The 21,313-nt window shown below is 46.9% G+C and overlaps 1 protein-coding gene across 1 annotated transcript in view; it reads right to left on the reverse strand.

Moving 5' to 3' along the window:
• Positions 1 to 1,441: 1,441 nt before the first annotated feature.
• Positions 1,442 to 21,313, reverse strand: part of LOC102456751 (organic solute transporter subunit alpha-like) — a 22,074-nt gene continuing 2,202 nt past the window's right edge. The window contains exons 3-9 of the mRNA XM_006112514.4: positions 15,845 to 15,996; positions 15,658 to 15,731; positions 14,065 to 14,223; positions 11,360 to 11,471; positions 10,354 to 10,500; positions 4,897 to 5,002; positions 1,442 to 2,638 (exon numbers count right to left, since the gene is read on the reverse strand). Coding sequence (XP_006112576.1) covers positions 2,451 to 2,638; positions 4,897 to 5,002; positions 10,354 to 10,500; positions 11,360 to 11,471; positions 14,065 to 14,223; positions 15,658 to 15,731; positions 15,845 to 15,996 — 938 coding nt within the window. The 3' untranslated portion in view covers positions 1,442 to 2,450. The remainder of the gene's footprint in view (positions 2,639 to 4,896; positions 5,003 to 10,353; positions 10,501 to 11,359; positions 11,472 to 14,064; positions 14,224 to 15,657; positions 15,732 to 15,844; positions 15,997 to 21,313) is intronic.

Here is a 21,313-nt window from a genome sequence, read left to right on the forward strand (position 1 = left end):
GGAGATGAGAATGTGTTTGTGAGAATGACAGACACACACGCAACGTGTGTGTGAGTGACAGAGATTTGCATTGCCAAGCTCCCTCCACCCCCTTCTCTCTGTGTGGAGATGGGGTACAGAAGTGGGGGGGGGGGGAGGAACACCCTGGCATCAGCACTTCCCCTTCTCCTTCCTACACCCTGCACAGGAAGCAGGAGGCTCCCAGAGCGGCAGCTCCAAGGCAAAGGGCAGCAGCAGTATGACAGTGGTGGGGAGGAGCAACTGAAGTGCTAGCGCTTGATAGCTTCCTGGCCAAACCCCAGCATCATCTGTCAGAGGCTCCAAGATTGACCAGTTGATCCCAATCTACTGGTTGGTGACCACTGCCTTAGAGTATATGCTAACTACTTATGCCTAAGAGTCTGTTCCACCTTGCAGTTAGCTGTGACATTTGGGAGTACCTTTCCCAAAGCTAAAGAAGAGCTCTGCGGGGATCGAAAGCTTGTCTTTCTCACCAATAGAAATTGGTCCAATAAGAGATATTACCTCACCCACCTCATCTCTCTATTGATCAAATATGACAGATGTATAATAGTAGAAGTATTAAAAATCTACTCTAAAAGCATAATAGCTAAAAAGACTCTCATGGTTAAACTAAGCTCACATTGATTTCAAAATATGAATCTATTTTAATTAACATTTCAGATATGTGATTGAGACAAATGCTTGGTTGACAGTGATCGAAAATGAAGCCTTCTCTCCACAGAATAGGTTAATCAGAAGAGGTATCTGTAGAGGCTTCTTACTTTGCTCAGATGACACACCTTTAACAGCGTGTGGGAAAAGTCAAGTCATTCAATTTCCATGCCTGCTTCCAACACTTGATTCAAGTTGTAAATCCCCATATAAACTAGGAAATTGATCAGTTATTAGCAACAGGTTCCAGTGAAGCAACGCTGAAAGCCAGTTAATTTAATGTATGGAACAAAACAATTTTCAACATCATTATAGAAAAAACATGACTTTTAGAAAATGATTTTGTCCCATCTGCCCTAGCAATTGAACTGTTTCCAACCCCAATTCATAAGAAGACTTGTTGGCTCTAAATAGTCTATTTGCCCCATGGCGAGTCCCATGAAGTCACAGTCAGCAATTAGAAAATACTTGTAACTGCCATCTCATATGGATAGGTATTAGATTACAGGTATGGAAGTAACTATGCAGATTGCTGTGGTAAAGTATCTATGGCCTTGTCTACATTAGGAAAATCCATCATGTCAGAAAATGTGTTAAAGGGAGCTCACCAACCAGGTGTGAGAGGCATGCACAGAATACAAGTACTTTCTCCTCACTCCCTGATAGTCCAGGGAACGGGATGAAAAGCTAGCCATGTCCCGGAGTGCACTGCTGTTGCCCACCCTACCCTCCCCAAATTCCACCCTTGTGCAGAGGTACACCACCAATAGAAACCGATGCTGTCAATTAGGCGGCTGTGAGTGCTCTGCTAATCGGCTGGGCAGCATGTGAATCTCTCCTGAGTGGCTGCCCAAACTCATGGCTTACATGGAACACTCGTTGCGAGAGCTGTGTCTGCTGGCAAAACTCCCAGCTCTGAAGTAAGCAGCAGTGCAGAAGTCAGGGTGGCATGGTATGGGCTGAGGGGTGCTGTGTGCTGGGACTTTTGTATTTTTATATACAGTATTATAAGCAAGTGAGGTGAAACATGGGCTATCAAGACAAATCAGACTCCTGCAAGGGGTACCATAGTCTAGAACGGCTGAAAACCGCTCGTATAAATGACAAAGGAAAAAGTGACAGCCCTCATCCAAGAACGTATCGACTATTGAGGTGGACAGGACAAGCAGGCTTTGTGGGGTTTGTGAGGAGATATTTACTGAGGTAGGTTAACTGTTGTGGGCTTGGTGGAAAATATGAGTGTTGAGGAGGGATTTGAACAAAGAGAGTGTGGGCACCTGAGGTGTTGGAAGACGTAGAGAGCTCCAACTGTGGCAGTGGCTACCTAAAATTAGAAAAACACAATAAAGATAAAAAAAGAGAGTGAGGCTAGGTTCATGGATCTTGTCACATTGTATAAACACCATAATGTGTTCAATTCTGTATCATATCAATTCGCATTTACACCACAAGGTTCAAACAAGATGATAGGATTCAAACTATCTGACAACTACATGCAATTACATGGACACTGAAAACTCTTGGTCCATGTCTGTATCTCTGGAAAATAAAGGAGGTTTATCCTCCCACTTTTTGGTACTTTCTGTCCAGATCACACAAATTTATACCAGAAGTTGTTCCAGCTTGGATAGCTGGTATTTGCCGTATAAGGACACAAATATTGCACTGCGTGTCTCCTCAAGTAAAGCATATATATTAGTCAGAGTCTTGCCATGGGCAAGTTGAGCTGGGCTACAGGTATTGTCCCAGCTCTCACAAGACTGCTCATCCATCTTCTAAACATTTTGGATTCCATCTTCCAGAGCTTTGCCATTTAGGTTGACCTTGGTGTTCTGGTTGTTGTCCTGAGTTTCCTGGTCAGTGCACTCTGGAAGGTCCAGATCATCATATCTTTTCCTATACACCACCCTTGAGATCAGTGTTATCAGAAACATTTCCATTATGAGGAGCTGTTGGTTCATATCTGACAAGAGAAAGCAATCATATCAGAACTGTGGAAGAAGAGAACAGTAGGTTTAATTCATGCCCATTTGCCCAAGGGGATTAAGCACTGTCTTTTATTTTCCCCCAAGTTGCTCTGCCCTATGGCCATGCCCCCAGTCCATCCCTTCCCTTGAGGCCTCACCCTCGCTCCACTTCTTCCCACCTCTGCTCTGCTCTCTCCCCAAGACACTGTTCTCACTCCATCTCTGCTTCAATTCTCCTCTGTTTCTCCAGCCCACCACTCACTGCTCAACCTTTAGAGCCTCCCCCAGCTGCCAAACAGCTGATCACTGATGCCACCAACCAGATCTGACTGGTGGGGGTTGAGCACTCCCTGTTTTCCTTCTGTGGTTGCTTCAGCCCTGGAGCACCCATGGAATTAGCACCTCCAAAGCTAGCAAGTGGCTGTTGTAGCCCAGGTGAGATTCACCCCTGCAGAGGGTGACCAGGATTTTCAGGCTAAACAGTCAAAGTTCCACAGAAGCTCCGAAGGAAAAAGTTGCCTTATGATGGGTTGAATCAGCACATCTCCTGCATGCCCGGGCCACACCCCTCCCTAGCAAGTGTTAGCTTGCACACTTGGGGGGAAGGCTCCTTGTTCCTGGCTCCTTCCAAGGATGAGACAGGGGTTGTGAGCACCTGCTGCCACTGACTCCTATTTCTGGGAGAAGTAGCAGCTGGGAGTCCTGGTTCAGGGTCGCACAGCTGGGCGATGGGCGTAAGTGAAGTCTAAAGCGTGGCCTATATTTAAAAGTTAGGCCAGCAAAGCTATGGATCTCAATGGTGTGAACAATTCACGGCCTGGAGTGCCCTAGCTATGCCAATTTAGCCCCTGGTGTAGATGCGGCCTCGTTGATGGAAGAATTCTTCCACTGACCTGGCTACTGAGGCAGGCAGATTACCTTCAGGAACAGAAAACCTTTTCCCATCACTGTAGGAAGTGTCTACACCAGGGGCCCCAAACTGTGAGGCATATTGTGACATTCTGTACCCCTAAGTAACACCCTGGTGCCCCCATATTCACCAATGTTATGTAATTGCAACAAATCTTATACAAAATACTTCACGACAGGTGTCAAGGAAAAGGTTTGGTTTGCTGACTGTGATTATTCTTTTTGGAAGCATGTGTCATTTTTGTATCTGAAGTTATCCATATAGACTATGAGCCAATATTTTAATTTTGTTTACTCCTGGGTAAGACCCATAAAGAAAATTTCCTCCAATCTAGACAACACATTGTGAATAGACTATTCAAGGTAAGGGCCCAACAGTAAATGCAATGGGTCTCAGCATCTGGTTAGCAGCTTCATACTCCTCCTACCACACTCTTTCCCTGTAATTGTCCATAGATCAAAGAACCAGTTGGTGGCACCTATTAACACTTTCCAATGGAGTGTGCCCAGTCATGGGCTGTAAGTAGCCCTGCCTCTAAGCAATTCACTCCAATTTGATCCTCTGGATATGTCTAGACTACAGAGGTTTTTTCTGGAAAACTGTAGTTTTTCCGAAAAAAACTCTCGTCCACACCGCAACTGTGTTCTTTCAAAAAAAAAACTGAAAGAACAGAGGGGTTTTTCCGACATTGGTAAACCCCTTTCTACGAGGAAGAAGCCTTTTTCCAATAGAGCTCTTTCGGAAAAAGGCGTGTGTGGATTGGGGAAGAGGGAGTTCTTTAGAAAGAGGAAAAAACACAGGTGCCTTGGTACCCATCCCGCCCATAGTCATCACAGCTTATGTGCGAGATAGTGTCCATTCAGTGTGGACGCTCTCTGTCGAAAAAGCAGATGGCTTTTTCAATGCTCTTTAGCAGTCTGGACGCTCTCTTTCGGAAGAAGTTTTTTCAGAGGATCTCTTTCAGAAAAGCTTCTTCCAAAAGAAGCCTGCAGTCTAGACATAGCTTCTCAGTAGTTCCCCCAGAACTCTCCTGTAACACAGACACTTTTTAAAATCTCATGGCTTTTAATCCTAATATGTGTTGGATTCTTTTTCTTTCCATCTGGTTTCTGTGTTGTTACCACTTTTATCTGCAACCAGGAGAACTAGACAGTTTTTGGGGGGGGGAGTTGAAATGTTCATGTAACTGCATGAGTACAGGAACCAGAGGTTTAGGAAAACACCAAATGTCACAACACACACATTACAATCAAGAGCATTGACTACACTGATTCCAGGCTTTCATCCATTTAAAAAACAACCCCATTTAAAAAATAATCCCGCTCTATGGCCAAAAGCACCTACATGCTCCTCTTGCTTGAGAAGGCAGAGGTGGTGCACAGGAAATAACTCCTTTCAAAGCCAGGATGTTGATGATGGCTGCCTGTAGTTGGCTCAAAATGAGGACAAACTGTGAAAAGAAACAAAGAAAAGGAGATTAATGCTTCAGTGGCACAGAGAGGCTGTATTTCAGCAGTGATTTTGCTTTCATGAAGAATATAAACTCCTCTTTCACGTTGATTATCTCCTCTCCTCATCTCCTACCCTGAACCTATCTCTCCTGCAAAATAAATCTTTTGGTGAAGGCAACACCTGCAAGTCTAAATCTACAAGTCTGACTACTGAAAGAAAACAGAGTAGGATCAGATATGAAGGCCAGCTCTGGTCATGCAGAACAGATTTTAGAGCCAAGTTATCAGAATAACGGCTCACCCGATAAAGGAATGTTTTTAAACAAATGCGAATGTGATCTAAGAATCAACAGTGCTTTAAAGTGTGACACATGCTTAGTCTGCTGGCCTTAGCCATATATTTCGGTGGGCATTTGAAATATTTAGAGGGCACATATAAAGAACCACTCACTAGCCTGAAAAAATGAGGAATGCAGGTCACAAAGTGTTTTTTATCCACAAAAGCTTACATCCAAATAAATCCATTAGGGCATGTCTACACTAGGAAATTATTCAAAATAATAACTCCCGAAATAATAATTTTGAAGTAGCATGTCCACACTGTACGGCACCATCGAAATAGCTCAGAATAATTTCAGAATAGCATGTCCACACTGATTGGAGCCTGTATCAGATTTAAAGCCCCTGGAAGCACTCCAGGGAGGGCACCACGAGGACGGATGCTTCCTGCTTGCTGATGCTAGCTAAGAGACATGCTTACAGGGGCTCCTCTCTGCAGCCGTGTCTCACACATCACTCCACCACTACCTAGCCCCTTGCAGGACACCAAATTCATACCGCGTGCTCTGGTTGACCTTGCACAGAACTTCCAACGTGGAGCCGGAGCTGCTGCAAAACAGTGCTCACAGGCATCATGCTGCCCCTCATGGCGCAGTTCGTTCAAACTGCCCACGTGCTGCTTCAGGACACGACGACCAGCTTCAGCCAGAGGACTCCTTCACCCAAGCCCTGGCGCTCCTGCTGCAGCAAATGATCCTCAATCCCCTGCACACTATGGAACTCTGCGTCTGGTAGAAGGAGACCAGTTCTGACTGGTGGGCCTGCATCGTCCCGCAGCAATGGGATGACCAGCAGTGGCTGAAGAACTTCTGCATGTAGAAGGCCACTTTCCTGGAGCTCTGCGAGTGGCTCGCTTCTGCCCTCAGATGACAGGACACTCAACGGCAACCTGCCATTCCCCTGCAGAAGCGTGTCGCCGTCCCCCTGTGGAAGCTTGCCACACTGGACAGCTACTGCTCAATAGGGAACCAGTTCGGTGTGGGAAAATCCATGGTCAGGGTCATGCTCCTGCAGGTGGTCAAGGCCATCAACACCATATTGCAGTGGAGGGTCATCACTCTGGGGAATGTCGACTCCATCGTGGACGGCTTTGCCACTATGGGCTTCCCCAACTGCAGTAGGGGCCATAGACGGCACGCACATCCCCATCCTGGCCCCCAACCACCATGCCTCAGACTATATAAACAGGAAGGGGTACTTCTCTGTGGTGTTGCAGGCCCTGGTGGATCACAAGGGACAGTTCATGGACATTAACATCTGCTGGTCAGGGAGGTGCGTGACACCTGCACCTTTCAGAAATCAAGCCTGTTCCTGAAGGCGTACACCAGCACTTTTCCCCCTGACTGCATCACCATGGTCTGGGACGTGGACATGCCCATATGCATCCCCAGTGATGCAGCCTACCCCTTGCTCCCCTGGCTTATGAAGTCCTACACGGGCAACCTGGATCCCATCAAGGACAACTTCAATGACAGGCTCAGTAGGTGCCGCATGGTGATGGTGTGTGCCTTTGGCCACCTAAAGGGAAGGTTCAGGAGTCTCCTCACCCACCTGGACCTTAGTGAGTGCAACATCCCCTACGTGGTGCCAGCATATTGCATGGTCCACAACCTGTGTGAGAACAAGGGGGAGACTTTCCTGCCAGGGTGGAGGGCAGAGGCTAATCAGCTGGCCATGGCATACAAGCAGCTGGACACCAATGCCACAAGGGGTCCCTGCATTGCCCCTGTGTGCCTTTTCTCCCCCACTCCTCCCTTCCCCTGCCCTGCCTTCCCACCTTTCCCCTCCCATGCATATCACATAAAAAAAGTCTTTTTTGTTTGAAAAAACAACTCTCTTTGTTTATTTGGGGGATATGCAACAGGGGAGGGACTGGGGAAAGAATCTGGAATGGGTGAGGGGGGAGGAAAGGGAAGGAGGTTCTGGGATGGGGCTGGGACTGACACCTGCCTTAGGTAGCTCAGCAGGCTTCAGCTGCCTGAGAGGTCCCTCTGAAATGTGATCAGGGGCCCCAGTGGCCCCTGAGGGGGCTAGGAGGGGAAGCCAACGGGGGGACTGTGTGTGGGGATTTGGGGGGCCAGGGAGGTGGCTGGTGGCCTGCTCCATGCACATGGCCATTCGCGCCATCACAGAGGTTATGGAAGAGCAAATGGCCTTATGCTGGCAAGCCAGCTGGTCCCAGAAGGCCCTCTGCTGCTCCCAGTCATCCTAGCGCTCCTCCCAGTCAGTGGCCCACTCCTGGCACGCCCCGTCAAACCCCCGATGAGGGACAGGAGGCCAGCCAGCTGGTCCCTCACGAGGTCTTCCCGTGTTCACTTCCTCCCGCGGATCCCGTGAAGTCAGAAAGATGGCGTGGAAGGTGGGGGGTGCACCAAGCTCGCAGCTGGCCCAGCTGTGAAAAAAAGTAACAAGGGCAGTCATCCCAGGAGACACTGTGTGTGAAGCCCAGCCCTAATCTGCGCCGACACCAAAGGTCTTGGTTCAGATGATGGCGACGTGCTTCGAGCAAGGTCATCTGTTGCCTAGACAGTGGGTACTTTTCTGCAGGAGCACGGATGTCCGAGGGAAGCCTCGCTACACCCACGGCCCAGAGACAAGCAGGCATGGGAAGGTGCCAGCCAGGCCAGGAGCAGGGATGGGGCAGCTCAGCTTCCTTCTGTGCCCAGGATGTGCCAGGTCCAGCAGCAGCGGCATCCCACAGGGAGAGAACTTCTATCCCTGGCCGGTGGAGAAGGGGGGAAGGGGCGTTGAGGGAAGGGTGTGTGAGCAGCAGAGATGGCTTGCTGGAGAGAGTGCTACTGGGGTTCCCTCCTCTTCCTCCCCCTGGCAGGTTCCCATGCAGAGGATCAGTCTCCTTTGCATCACTGCACTTGACTGGCAGCAGAAGCTACCCGAGTGCAGGCATGACTGTTGTGTGTTTCCATGACTCCAGCCTCCTTAGGGGTGGCTTGTCGTAGGAAGGTGTCCCACCACAGAGGCCAGAGTAAGGCAGGCCTGTGCAGGAACCTTGTGAGAAGGAGCGAGGGGTTCCTGTGTGAGAGCGTCATAGGGCTGAGTGCTCCGGCCTGGCTCTTCATGTGCACCCATGTGCACAGGCTGTTCTGCGACCCCCCCGGCCAAGAAGGCCAAGAGAGGAGAGCACAGCCTCTCACAGCCCACCCCTGCCCCTGCCCGTATATAGTGAAAGTTATGGAACTCACCTGACATGCCTTCACCAGGATTGTCTGAGTCCGGGGAGACATCCGGGGAGGGCGGAGGGGGTGGCTGGCTCCAGCATGAGAAGCAGCTTCTGGCTGGCAGGCATGGTGGCCTGGCTGGCCTGCTCCTCCTCCTCCACAACCCCGCCCTCATGGGTGTGAGGAGCCATTCCAGAGCATCCACTCCTCTCGCTGGCCTTGCTGTACGACTGCCAGAGCTTTTTTATTTTCATGCGGACCTGGTCAAGGGTCTATGTGTGTCCTTTTTCAGCCAGGCTGGTGGCCATATGTAGACATCCGCATTTCTCCTCCGGGTGTGGGGATCCTGGAAGTGGGTCTCCTCTCCCCAGAGTTCGATAAGGTCCAAGATCTCTGCACCAGTCCAGGCTGGTGCCCTTTGCTGGCAGCCATAGGGGTGCAGAAAGAGCGCTGGAATCATCCATAGCTCCTGCGATGGGTCCTGTGTGGCACGGGGCCGGCAAAGCTCTCCTCGTGCCACATGCCCTTTGCCATCTGCCTGCGGCTGTAAAAGCTCTGCAGGAGAAGGGGAGCATTGGAGACACCAAATATGGCCAGAAGTGCAGCTGTGAGAGGCCTCTGGAGGCCAATTCATTTGAAAAAGCAGCAGCTGAGCATCCACACTCAGGCTATTTCAAAATAAGTGGTATTCCTCATGGAAAGCAGGAGATGTTATTTCGAAATAACCAGCCCTTTATTTTGAAATAACGGGCTTGGTAGTGTGGACGTGCCGCTTATTATTTCAAATAAGGGGAGTGTAGACCAGACCGTCTTCTCTGCTCTTTCACACTGTGGCACCGCTGGGCCAGTGGGACCCAGTGGTGGATGTAACCCTGTTTTACTGCTCCCACTATATTCCCTCTTCTTGTTTTTCTCCATTCATCCCTCTGTAAATAAATACCTCCCTGTCCTCTATTCATTGTACCTGCCGGTGTGTATATGGTTATGGGGGGGGGGGTTTCCCATGGAGTGGAAGGGAGTTTCCCTGCTGCACCCCTGCACATACCCTTTCTTGGCCAGAGCTGCCAGCAGAGCAGACTCCATTTTGGCCGCGAGGCATTAAAGTTACAACTTATTGGGACTTGCCCTAGAGCAACTTAGTGCAGTAAACTGCTCAGCTGTGAGCCATGGTTTATAGTTCTTACCTTTGTATTTACACCAGGGTTTTACACTGCCCGCTAACACCTAACACAGATGGAAGGGCTGAATAAGAGGATCCTGCCTCAATCCTTTTTTGAGGCTGGAGGTACCTTTCATGGATTTCTTTAATATAGAAAATGGATGGAATTAAATCCAGACCATATAGCACTAGATTCTATTTTCAGTGGTTTCCTGCCAACATTTTTATTATTGTCTTATTCTTATTTGTAAACTGGCCAAGAAAAATAACGAACATAACAAAAACAGCAGCATGTTGCAACAATTCAAACAAGAATCCCCTCCCTTCTTTTAAAGTAAACTTCAAATTGTAACGTTGTAGCACAGGATACACCATCTGTGAGGCTTCCTTTATGCTGAGAAAAGCAAGCTCAGCCCGAGGAAGATGGATTATAAATATTTCTCAGTTTTCAAGAATTATACAAAGACCAGGTGCAAGTTAGCACAAGTTGAGCATGAACCACAGATGAGAACAACACTTCAAAGAGAAACTATGACTTTAACCTTTGTATAGTAAATCTTAAATTACAGTTTTTGAATTCAGCAGCAATAAACCACACAGAAAATTCTGTCCAGGACTAGATTTATTCTATATTAGCAGCAATGCCAATTCTGAACTGAAATGTGAAGATTCTCACCTCATAAAGTACAAACTTAGGGATGATCTTCTTGCAGTTAAGGAGAACTCGAACTTGTTGAAACATGATTCCAATTGGCCATAGAGCAATGATTGTAAGGACACCGACAAAGCAGTTAATCCATATTGCAGCTCCATTAGGACTTAACTGAGAAAGCAAATTAAACAGGTATTTGGATAAGAGTTGGCAACTGTGAAGAGATAAAAAGCTTGTTTCTATTTTTACGAAAGATGCTATCAACAGTAGTGGCTGCTGGGATTTGCACTGGAAACTGCTCAGAGGACTTTTTACACACAGAGACTGTTTCACAAAGACTTTTTTTCCATTTTCCTTTTTTTTTAATAAATTTTTCAGTGAAGTTTCATGAAAAAAAAATAGTCCTTGAAAGACAGTGCCGTCTAGTGAGCAAAGCTGGAACATGAGCTAGAAAACCTGGGTTCTATTCCTGAATCTGCCGATAACTTGCTATGTGATCATGAACAAGTCATTTCCCCTTACTGTGCCTCAGTTTCCCCTCTCACCCTACTCTGTCTTGTCCATATAGATTGTGAACTCTTCCAGGTGGGCACCATCTCTCGCTATGTGTTGGTACAGCACCCAGCACCTGACCTTGATTGAAGCCATCCATGACAGCTAAACGGGAACTCGAGTGCTAGCCTGTGGCTGCTGAATGCCTCAGCTCCCTGGCTCCTCACCGGCAAGGTGCCATGTTCTTGGAATAAAGCCTGACACTCCTTCAGCTGTACCTGAACCTGTTGTGAGTGTTATCTTGTTCCATAACAGTCAGCAGAAGCGCAAGGTGAAAGTACCACACTACCATTCTGAGCTAGGAGTCATTTACTCACTTTACACTGAGTTCACACAAATATACATGGCAGCACAATATGTTATGGAATGATGAACTGGGTTTGCTGTTTATAGGATGCTGGCTTGTACATAAACCTTGCCTGTCAAACCAAAATGTACAAGCTTGGTGAGCAATGGCTGATAAGAAATATTTACTTACATCAGAAAGGCTGTAGTTCCCATTGGTCCAAAGCACTATTGACAGAAACATTAGCACAGGTCGAAGGAAAGCCAATTGAAAGGTCCCCAACTTCAAGAGAAATAGGTTTCGTCTGACAATCAAAAAACCACCGCTGGTCAATACCTTGTTAATAAAGTTTAACAAAACTTCACTAGATATTGTTCAATAGTAGAAGCACCAAATGTTCCATGGGTCCTGTACATGGCTGCAGTCTGGCAAGGAACTTCTTCCAGCACCTAAATAGCTTGTCCCAAATTTTCGAATGTTTCCTATCACATTGAAAGATGTAGACACTAATTTAGCAGAACGGGCACAGAATAATGATTTTCTCCAGAGCTGACTCTCCAGCAGCAGTTAAATAGCTAACAGCATGATGTAAAAGTGAGGTACTAGATTAGCATCTACTAAGGAGCCCACAGCAGAATAGCTAATACCTGAAATATGCCATTAACTCCCACACTGCAGCTAAACTATCCCAACCTTCTGCTACAGTGGACAAATTAGTGCTTCACTATGAGCATTACAGTTAATGGCAAGTTACCACAGATCTTCTATGCTTGCCTACAGAGACCAGGTCACATAGGGTGACTTCTTTCTAATTAGCTAATCCCTAATCTTGTGGAAGTCCAAGAAAGTAGAGGCTTTGAAGGCTTAGGAGAGAGGATCAGCATTTTTTCAGAGTATTCCCCCATGAGCACTGTTCAGTTGCCGCCATCCACTCTTCCTCCACTCTATCCTTCTAGGCCAGAGAAACTCATCCACCTTTCATCACTTCCCTGCCTTGCCCCATCAGGGCAGCTGGTGCATACTTCATTCTCTTTAAGTGTCATAATCAGAGACCCAAAAACAGCCTTCAGATGTAATGTTTGTTTAAAAATAGCATAAGGAAAGGGCGCAGGGGAGGGGAATACACTTGCCACTGAGATACATGAACGCTGAAATGTCGGAGCTATCTAAGTGCACTCGGGGGAAGGTCCAGGTACTGCTCCCCTCTGCTTTGTCAACCTCATCTATTTCCCAGTTCTCACTTTTTGTCATTATTCCAGTCTTCACTGTTGTGCCTATAGCCCCTCAGCCACCCTATCTAATGAAGTCTCAGCAGCCAGCCAGCTGCCATTTTAATGTGTAATGTGATATACTAATGAACCTTGATTTGTTATAATTGCTCAATTAATACAGCCATAATTACATCATTACCGTGGTAATTTTACTTCCGCAAATAATTACAGAACTATAAACGGTACAAACAAGTGTGAAATGGGCGGAGACAGGTCACCTGATTAGCCCTTTCAAGCACTTGGAGAATTGTGTGAAAAGATCAATTTCTAGCAGATAGAAACCTGCTACTATCCCTTCCCTTTCCCTGTGCTGACCCTTATCACTCTTATTTGCACTAGCCTGTCTTATCTATCATCCTTATTCGTTATTAAAAAAATAAGCTATGTTCAACCAACCAAGAGACACCTACACGGGGAGCCAGAGAAGGCTGAAATTTTCAGGAAGCCATCCTTTCTCCTGGAGAAGTTTAGAGAACTCAAGTGTAAGTAGAAACCAAGGGCCTTCAAACCCCAGGTACCGATGAGAAGGAGCCCACCACAGTTGCAGGGGCCACATATGTCTCTGCACCATGTGCCCTTTGGGGGGCCCTCTACGTGCTGCCTGCACCAGCACAGCCCAGGCAGCTCCCAATGGCCAATGAAGCCTTCCTTGGGTTGCACGGGGCATAGAAACACACCTGGCCCCTGCAGCTGGCTGCTTCGAGCGGCATGCGGGGACACAGCAGGCAGGGTGCCTGCCCCAGGCTCCCGTTGGTCCGCAGGCCAGATCTGGTGGTTTGGGGGGCTAGATAATGGTTGTATTTTGCCTGCCTCAATGTAGGCCCATAATGATAATACAATTTAATACAGACAGCAGGTAGGGTTACCAGGTAGACTTCGCCAAAAAAACGGACACACCTGAGTGGGGGGGAGGGACCGGCCAGGAGGGGAACAGGTATGGCCGGGAGGGGGGCGGGAACCAGAGCTGGCAGGGGGGGAGGGGTGTCCGGGGGCCAGCCAGGAGGAAGGGGCAGGGATGGGAGGGGGGGGGCGGGAAGCAGAGCTGAGTGGAGTCAGGGGCTGCGGGGCTGGCCGGGAGGAAGGGGAGGGCCGGGAATCAGAGCTGGGGGGGGGTTGAGGGCCGTGGCGCTGGCCAAGAGGAGGGGGGGGCCGAAGTGGGCGGGAAGCAGACCTGGTGGGAGGAGGGGGTGCAACCACTGGCTACAGCTGTAGTCCAAGGGGCTGCACCCCCGGCAGGCGCTCCCTTTAGTTGCGAGCAGAAGCCGGGTGGGGCTGGGAGTCCCAGTCCCCACCCCACTCAGCTTTTGCACGCGACCACAGGCTCCCAGCACCAATCACGCCCCGTCTCCCAGTCGCTCCCCAGCCCTCGCCAAGCTTCAGTCCGGCGCCCCGCCGGAAATTCAGAAAATACTGGACACATTGCACATGTCCGGTATTTTCTGAATTTTTCTAGCAGACCGACGGTGCAAATACCAGACTGTCCGGTAGAAAACCGGACACCTGGCAACTCTAAAGCAGGAGATTCACAGTGGGTACAAGTTTTCTCTGAAACACAAAGAGCCAGTATCATACATGTGGCTCTGCTAATTTGTTGGTTTCTGACACCACCCCAAAAGCACAACTCACCTAGTGATGCGTACGTAAGGGAGACAAAGGCAATAGCAGCAGCAGGGACCTGTGCTGATCTTGAAACGATCATTTTCAAATCGCTTGAGAAATAACTTTTTACCTCCACACTCTTTAATCATCATCAGCAAGAACTTGTGGATCACAATGGCAAAAAAACTACCAGAGGAAAAAAAGACTTCAGGTTAAACATGCCCAAAGTGCACGTGCTTTTTGTACACCAGCAGAGACACCAAGCTGTATCTCTCCCCAGTGCCCACGTGTATCTTTAACCATCCTGCTACAGGAATTGGAAGTGTTGATATTTCCCAACATCTGTTATGAATAGTAATATTTAGTGCTAATTGTATAGACACAATACTTCACAGGGGTGGGGTGAATTAAGTATTACTTTCATTTTACGGATTAGGAAACAGAGACATGGAGCAACTAAGTGATTTGTCTAAGGCCACATACCATGTTAATGGTCGAATCAGCATTACAACGCAGGAGTTCCTTGCTCCCACCCTACTGTTCAATCTATTTGGTTATGCTGCTTCTGCTTTTTTGTAATATTCTTCTACTAGTTGGCCGAGATCTCACCAATACAGTCATATTTGAAACTTTCAGGGGGTAGCCATATTAGTCTGTCATTTTAAAAACAACAAGTAATCCTGTAGTATGTTAGGGTATGTCTAGACTACATCCCTCTGTCACCAGAGGGATGTAAATTAGACATACCAAAATTGCTAACGAAGCAGGGATTTAAATATCCTGCGCTTCATTAGAATAAAAATGGCCACCACTTTTTGCCGATGCGGCAATTTGCTGGCAAAAAGTGGCAGTCTAGACAGGGATTGGTCGACAAGGAAAGCCTTTTCCAACTGATCCCTTATGCCCCATGCTCCACATTGTATTATTCCATCTCGGTCTCTTAGTAAATGCAGCCAAAAATTAATGAGGAGATAAAGGGGAAATTTGCAAAAAACATTTATATGAGTTAGGAACACAATTCCTATTGACTTGCCAATTGAACTTATGTTCCTAAATCACCTGGAGAGCTTTGAAAACTCCATACTATAGCTTTCAATCTTTCAGCCTCTGCTTCAAAGTTAGGGAGGTGCACCATCACCTCTAAGAAGCAGAGACCTCAATTCTTCATCTTCCCATTGACATGTCAGAGCTGTCAAACCTTCACACAGAGTGTTTATCTGGACATATGTGGAACACTGATATACTCACTGAAAGTTCACTTGCCATCATTAATAAAAGATTCATCATTAATAAAAGCACAGTGAAAAGTCATAGGTCAGAGTCTCATTGTACATGGCATTGAGAGAGAGAAAGGAAAAACTCTACTACTTCAAGGCTGCTGCCAATCAAAGAGATCAATTACATTCTTTCATTCTGCAGTTCCCTCACAAAAGGGGCTGCAGTACTGGAAATTAGATTTTTGTATTATTATTATTTTCCCTCCTTGCTAAGCCAGCTGCCAAGAGATTTCATGTCAAACTAAAAACCCATTATTAAATTTACAAAATGACTATGTTTACCTAGTGCTAGAGGCTGTTTAAAGGCAGGAAATTCAGGGTGCAGAGAAACAAGAATACATACACTGCTGCAGTGAAATCTGTAAACATTGTTGAGCGAGGAATCCACATCCCAATGCATGATGTAGTAGCTATCACCTGGACGGAAGACAGGAGGATGGCAGAGATAAAAGAGATTTGTGTGTTAACTACAGCATCTTTAGAGAAATAGTCTTTCAATATTTGATTGAATGTCTTTCTTCCCCGCTTACCGGAGCTGCTGCATTTATCCAAATAAGAATCGTCCTTTTAGATGCGGTGGTTTTCCTGTAGATATAGAACACTTCCTCTACAAACACCAGGTTGGCTAATAGTGTCATTAGAGTCAAGATGGCAAAGAGGAACATACCTGTTAAATCAAGGCCTGCACAAAGAAAAAAGACACATTTTATTTAATAAGTGTAACATGTTGTGAACTAATTGGCATTTTAATATGAACATGCAGATCATTGTTGCACTCACTGTATGTGTTTGCCCCAAATTCTTGGCAGTGGGCCTAGTGAGATGTCTGTTGTAAGCTTACGCTCTGCTGATTGGCTGTGTCTACACTGGGCCACTTATTCCGGAAAATCAGCCGCTTTTCCGGAATAAGCTGCGAGCTGTCTACACTGGCCCTTGAATTTCCGGAAAAGCAATGATGCTCTACTGTACAAAATCAGCTGCTATTCTGGAAAAACTATTCTGCTCCCGCTCAGGCATAAGTCCTTATTCCGGAACATTGTTCCAGAAAAGGGCCAGTGTAGACAGCCCAGTAGTCTTTTCGGCGATCGGGGCTCTTTTCCGGAAAAGCGCGTCTACATTGGCCACAGACGCTTTTCCAGAAAAAGGGCTTTTCCGGAAAAGCAGCCTGCCAATGTAGACGCTCCTTTTCCAGAAAAACTGAAAACGGAATAGTATTCCGTTTTAAGCATTTCCAGAAATTCATGCCAGTGTAGACACAGCCATTATGTTTATAGTATTCATATGCCTGTATGATTTTTGTATGTGATGTTATGAGTAGATTATATTCATAACACTAGGGTTGACTCTAAGCGCCGTGTGCTCCCTGTCCTTAGGCCCTGATTGGCCTGGGGGTGGGGGAGCGGCAGGACCTCCGTGGGCCAGATCAACTCACTTGGGGGGCCAGATCCAGCCTGCAGAGGCCCTTTAGCCCTCCCCTGGTCTAAGGGGATTGCTTGTGTGACTTCTTGCTGGCCAGAGTGGCAGCTGAAGTGTTTGTTGTGATAGAGGATGGACCCCAGACTTGGGCTGTAAGTAGCCTTATTTCTAAGCAATTCACCCTGATTTGGCCCTCTCAGTGGTGCTCCCAGACCCGGTTATATTACACATGTTCAGTGTAGGAAAACATCCGAATGTTTTTGCACCAAACACCTCAGAAAGAAGTATTAGGCCAAACACCGGCAAAGGCTTTCTTAACACACTGACATTGACTTCAGTAGGATGCCTGATAGTACATCAGATTAAGCTAACAAATAAATCTTTGAAGGCTTTGGGTTTCGAGCTTCATATTCATCTTAGTGCATACACGTTTTAATTCAAAATGGGGGTCCTCGAGTTGCTAAAGTTCAAGAACTACTGCTCTAGGCTATAGAGGGTTCAAGAAGGTGTCTAATGGTGTCTGTGTTAGTGCCCCAGACATTTTAGGATAACTCAGCTGAAAAACAAAACCACCTTTACCTTCTTGCTTAGACAGGGCTATAGACAAGATGGAAATTCTTTGAATCTACACCAATGTCACTGGAAGATTTGGGTCAATGGAGCTATGTAAAGTTTAACAGGATTCTCTCATTTTCTCTCCCAGTAGTTGTCCATCTTCCATTCCAAACACTATCCTGGCTGCAAGCAGGAAGGAGCGACCATGCTCGTCTTTCCCTCCCCCTCCCCAACTGGAGCAACAGTGAAGCCAGCATCCTGACAACCTACTTCACCAAGGCCAGGAACCCACTGTCAAGCCTTCAATGAAGGCTTATTGATTAGCAACACTTGGCAAAGGACGGATTCTCGCACTCTCTTTGCCACTCAAAGAAGTAAGAAGTGCTGGACTGCACAGTGCTTCGTTGCATTCATTTCTGGTCAAGGTATAAATTGCTCTGGGAATGTACTGGTCAGTATATTCAAAAGCTGGAAAGACCAGATTGGGACATGAGCCTTTCTCATGTGACTTTGATAACTCAGTTGGAACAGCACTGAAGTTGGCAGAATGACATCTAGTGCAACAGGAAAACTGCTAACCCTCCGTATAACAGTTAACAAAGTCTTATTTCCCTTTTCATAGGACCAGCTCCTCGTGGATGCTGAGCATGCACAATTCCCCGCTGATGTTAGAGGGAGCTGCGTCTCTCCTCAGAAGTTTGCTGACTATATTTAGTTTCTCCATTGGCAAGTAATGTCTAGTCCTGCTCTCTGTTCTGCTTGCCACGGACAGGACACACGCAGTAATTAGTTTGCAGCGTCTGAATGTTTTTACACCAAACACCAACTTGTAAAACTCCTGCTTTTGCTGGTTTTTCAGCAGATGCCTTAGCATGGCCTTTCGGCAAGGAACATTTGCCTTGATTCAATAAAACAAAAACTGTCTTTGCTGATCATTAACTCTGTGTGTCAAAATGGAACAATGGACAAAGGCTTTAATAAGATGCATAAACTGGAATGTATGTGCAGTCTAGCCAAAGGGAGGCCCCTGCGTTCAGGCTGGTCGATCCAAGCCCTAGATGTTAAACTAGTAAATGATGTTGCCCTGCTGCACAGCAATTTACTTAGGTTGCCTGAGTTCATCTGCCATTATAGTCTTCTGAATCCCTGGCTCAGAATTTCAGACTCTAATTGATCTCATTAGGTACTTTTCCTGCCATTCAGCCTGAGTTTTCCTTTTCCCACTAAATACCATAAACAAGTCTACTTCCTCCTTGGCCTTTCCTAGAGCAGCATGAAACGCCTGTTCCTAACTTGAATTCAGTCTGGTCTGCAAATATTTAGTGCTGGAGGGACCCAGTCAGGGATTCCCAGTTAGCTAGGCACTGAGTACACAGGGGGCGGGGGGAGAGAACCATTGGAACAAACCTGATCTGGTTTTCAGCAAAATTTTATTTTTAGTCATTGGATTTTTGAATGAAACGCATCTTATCTGCATAGCCTTTGTCTTCCATTCCCAACCAGCATCACTGAACACATTCTGTGTGAGCTTAGATGTAAGGCAAAAGCCTTGCTTTGTATGTGTACTAGAAAGCCTACCGCACAGTTATATCACTGAATGATTGATTAATAAATGTAGATTCATTAAAAAAAGAAGCTTGAGCCTCCAAGCTGCCCTGAAGTTTGACAGAAATAGCAGTGAGCAGGCCCACAGCCATATGCTGTGACAGTCTTGTGTAAGCAGGACAGCACTGCAACATAATTCCTTTTTTCATTAGCCATTCTGTTTCATGCAGACGTCTGCATCATCGCAAGTCTACAGAACAACCACTAGGAACAGGTAAAGCAGCAGTCTAGAAAGGGTTAAGCCAAAGGGTTCCCTATGTATCAAATGGCTGGGAAGGGTATGTAAGGAAGCTGAGGATGGGAGCACAGGTAAGACCGCTGTCACCTAGCTGTGGAATGTGTCCAGCATTTTCAGTTGAGTTGTTGATATCCTTTTGTTATATATGATAAATCATAATCTGAGAAAAGGCTCTTAACAAGGACTTACCCAGTCAGGGCATTTGCCTCCCTCTCTTGGCTGTTGAAGTTGCATAGCTGCCAACAGTTACTCACTGTGAACATGACTAGGAGATTAAGTGTGAATAATAACTAAGCAAGGCACTCCAGACAGCAGCTGTACATAATGCCATGAAATCCAAGAAGTTAGGCTTTTACAGGAAATACTGCAGCTGTGTTGTGTTACAGACGATATCTGGAAATGCTGTCAGGCCAAAGTGGTAGCCCATCTAACTTCTGCTCTTCCATCACTGTAGGCTCTCAGCACTGCATGCATCCGGACCAGAAACTACACAGTAGACAACTGTAGAATAAACTGCCTAATTGGGGCATTTCTTTCTAACCCCATCAATTAGTCTTAACCTCAAGTACGAGAGCTCCCATCTAATGCTAAATGAAACAAGCATGTCAGACCTGCAGATGTTCTCGTTATCTGTGTAAATGTCTCAGCTTTTTTCTGAGCCCTACAAACCTTTTGGCCAAGCATTTTGTAATGGACCCCACAAAATGCTGGGCAGTAGGAAAAGATTGTTTAATTTCTCTAAACTCATTGCTCTGACTGCACCAACAACTTCCACAAGCTTCAGTTTTAAATCCTTACGTCAAACAGACTGAAGATTCCAATCTGGAAGTGGTAACAATTGCAACATCCAATCAGATGCCAGCTGAGTTGTGACGAGCCATGCACTGACATGTGCTTTCTTACGCTTGCTCGGTAATTCAGCTGAGCGCTTATACACAACTGAAACGTTACATAGGCGGAGCTGCTGTAGGGCTTCCCTGGAGAAGCTATCTATGCCAATAGCAGGGGTTCTCTTGTCAGCATAGGTAATCCACCTGCCCGAAAGCTGGAGTAGCTAATTCCATGGAAGAATTCTTCCGTCAGCCTAGCACTATCTACACTGGGACTTAAGTTGGTTTAACCACATTGCTCAGGAGTGCGAGGGATGGAGCTGGATCAATATCATTTTCTAGTGTAGACCAATCCTGAGTCTACAGTCTCTTCAGACCCTCCAATCCTCCAGTAGGAAAAAATAAGGCATGTTTTCTTCTGCCAGCCCTCACATTCTGGCTCACTGTCTTCACAAACTCTAAAATTCTCCTCTTTCTCATGCTGTGCCAGTTCAGAGGTAAGAGATAAGCCAATGCTGACATGATTTAAAGTGTGCTCCCTATTGGATTGTGTTCTGTATTGAAAAAAATAACAAGGACAAAACAGAAATGCAGTTTGTCAAGTCGGCCTTTATTCGCCAAACTGCTCTGCTTAATTGTCTGCTGTCATTGACTAGCCACTAATACATCCTGACTGCAAGAGCCTTTGGTAAGCACTCTACATGCTACATGCTCACTCTACTCAAGCTAGCACCTAAAACTAGCAGCGTGTCTGCTGCAGCCTGAGCTAGCCACCAGGAGCCGGATGGGATTGTGCTAGCCTAAGAGGCCACCCACATCCTTGTAGACCAGAGGTGGGGAATCTAAATGCCTGGGGGCTGGATTTGACCCCCAAGCTTGCCTGGATCTGGGCCCTGAGGCTTGGGGCTTCCCCCCCCCCCCCAGCAGTGTGGACCCTGCACCAGCATTGCCCAGACTCCACAGCACCAGCCTGCTTCTGCACCCTAACACCCTCCCTGATCCCACAACCCAAAGCCTTCTACCGCATCCTACCTCCCTCCCAAACCCTGCACCCCCACTTTTCTCCTGCATCCCCATCCATCCAGCCCCCAGCCTGATTCCCAGCAACCCCATCCCACACACTGAACCCCTCATTTTTGGCCCCACCCCAAAGCCTGAGGTGGGGGCTCACAAAATCTACTAGCCTGGGTCCCCCTAGATTCTGGTGTGTAGCCTCTGACTACATCTGCATGAGCTGGGATACGCACCTAAATGTAGAATGCACCCTGAAAACCCTCACACTCCTCCACATGGGCGCTGGGTAGCAAAGGCAGCGGAAAACTATGCCTCCCCAAACAGCCTTGCATGGCCCTGTC

The sequence above is a fragment of the Pelodiscus sinensis genome, chromosome 1 (genome assembly GCF_049634645.1).
Source record: "Pelodiscus sinensis isolate JC-2024 chromosome 1, ASM4963464v1, whole genome shotgun sequence".
Taxonomy (NCBI): domain Eukaryota; kingdom Metazoa; phylum Chordata; order Testudines; family Trionychidae; genus Pelodiscus; species Pelodiscus sinensis.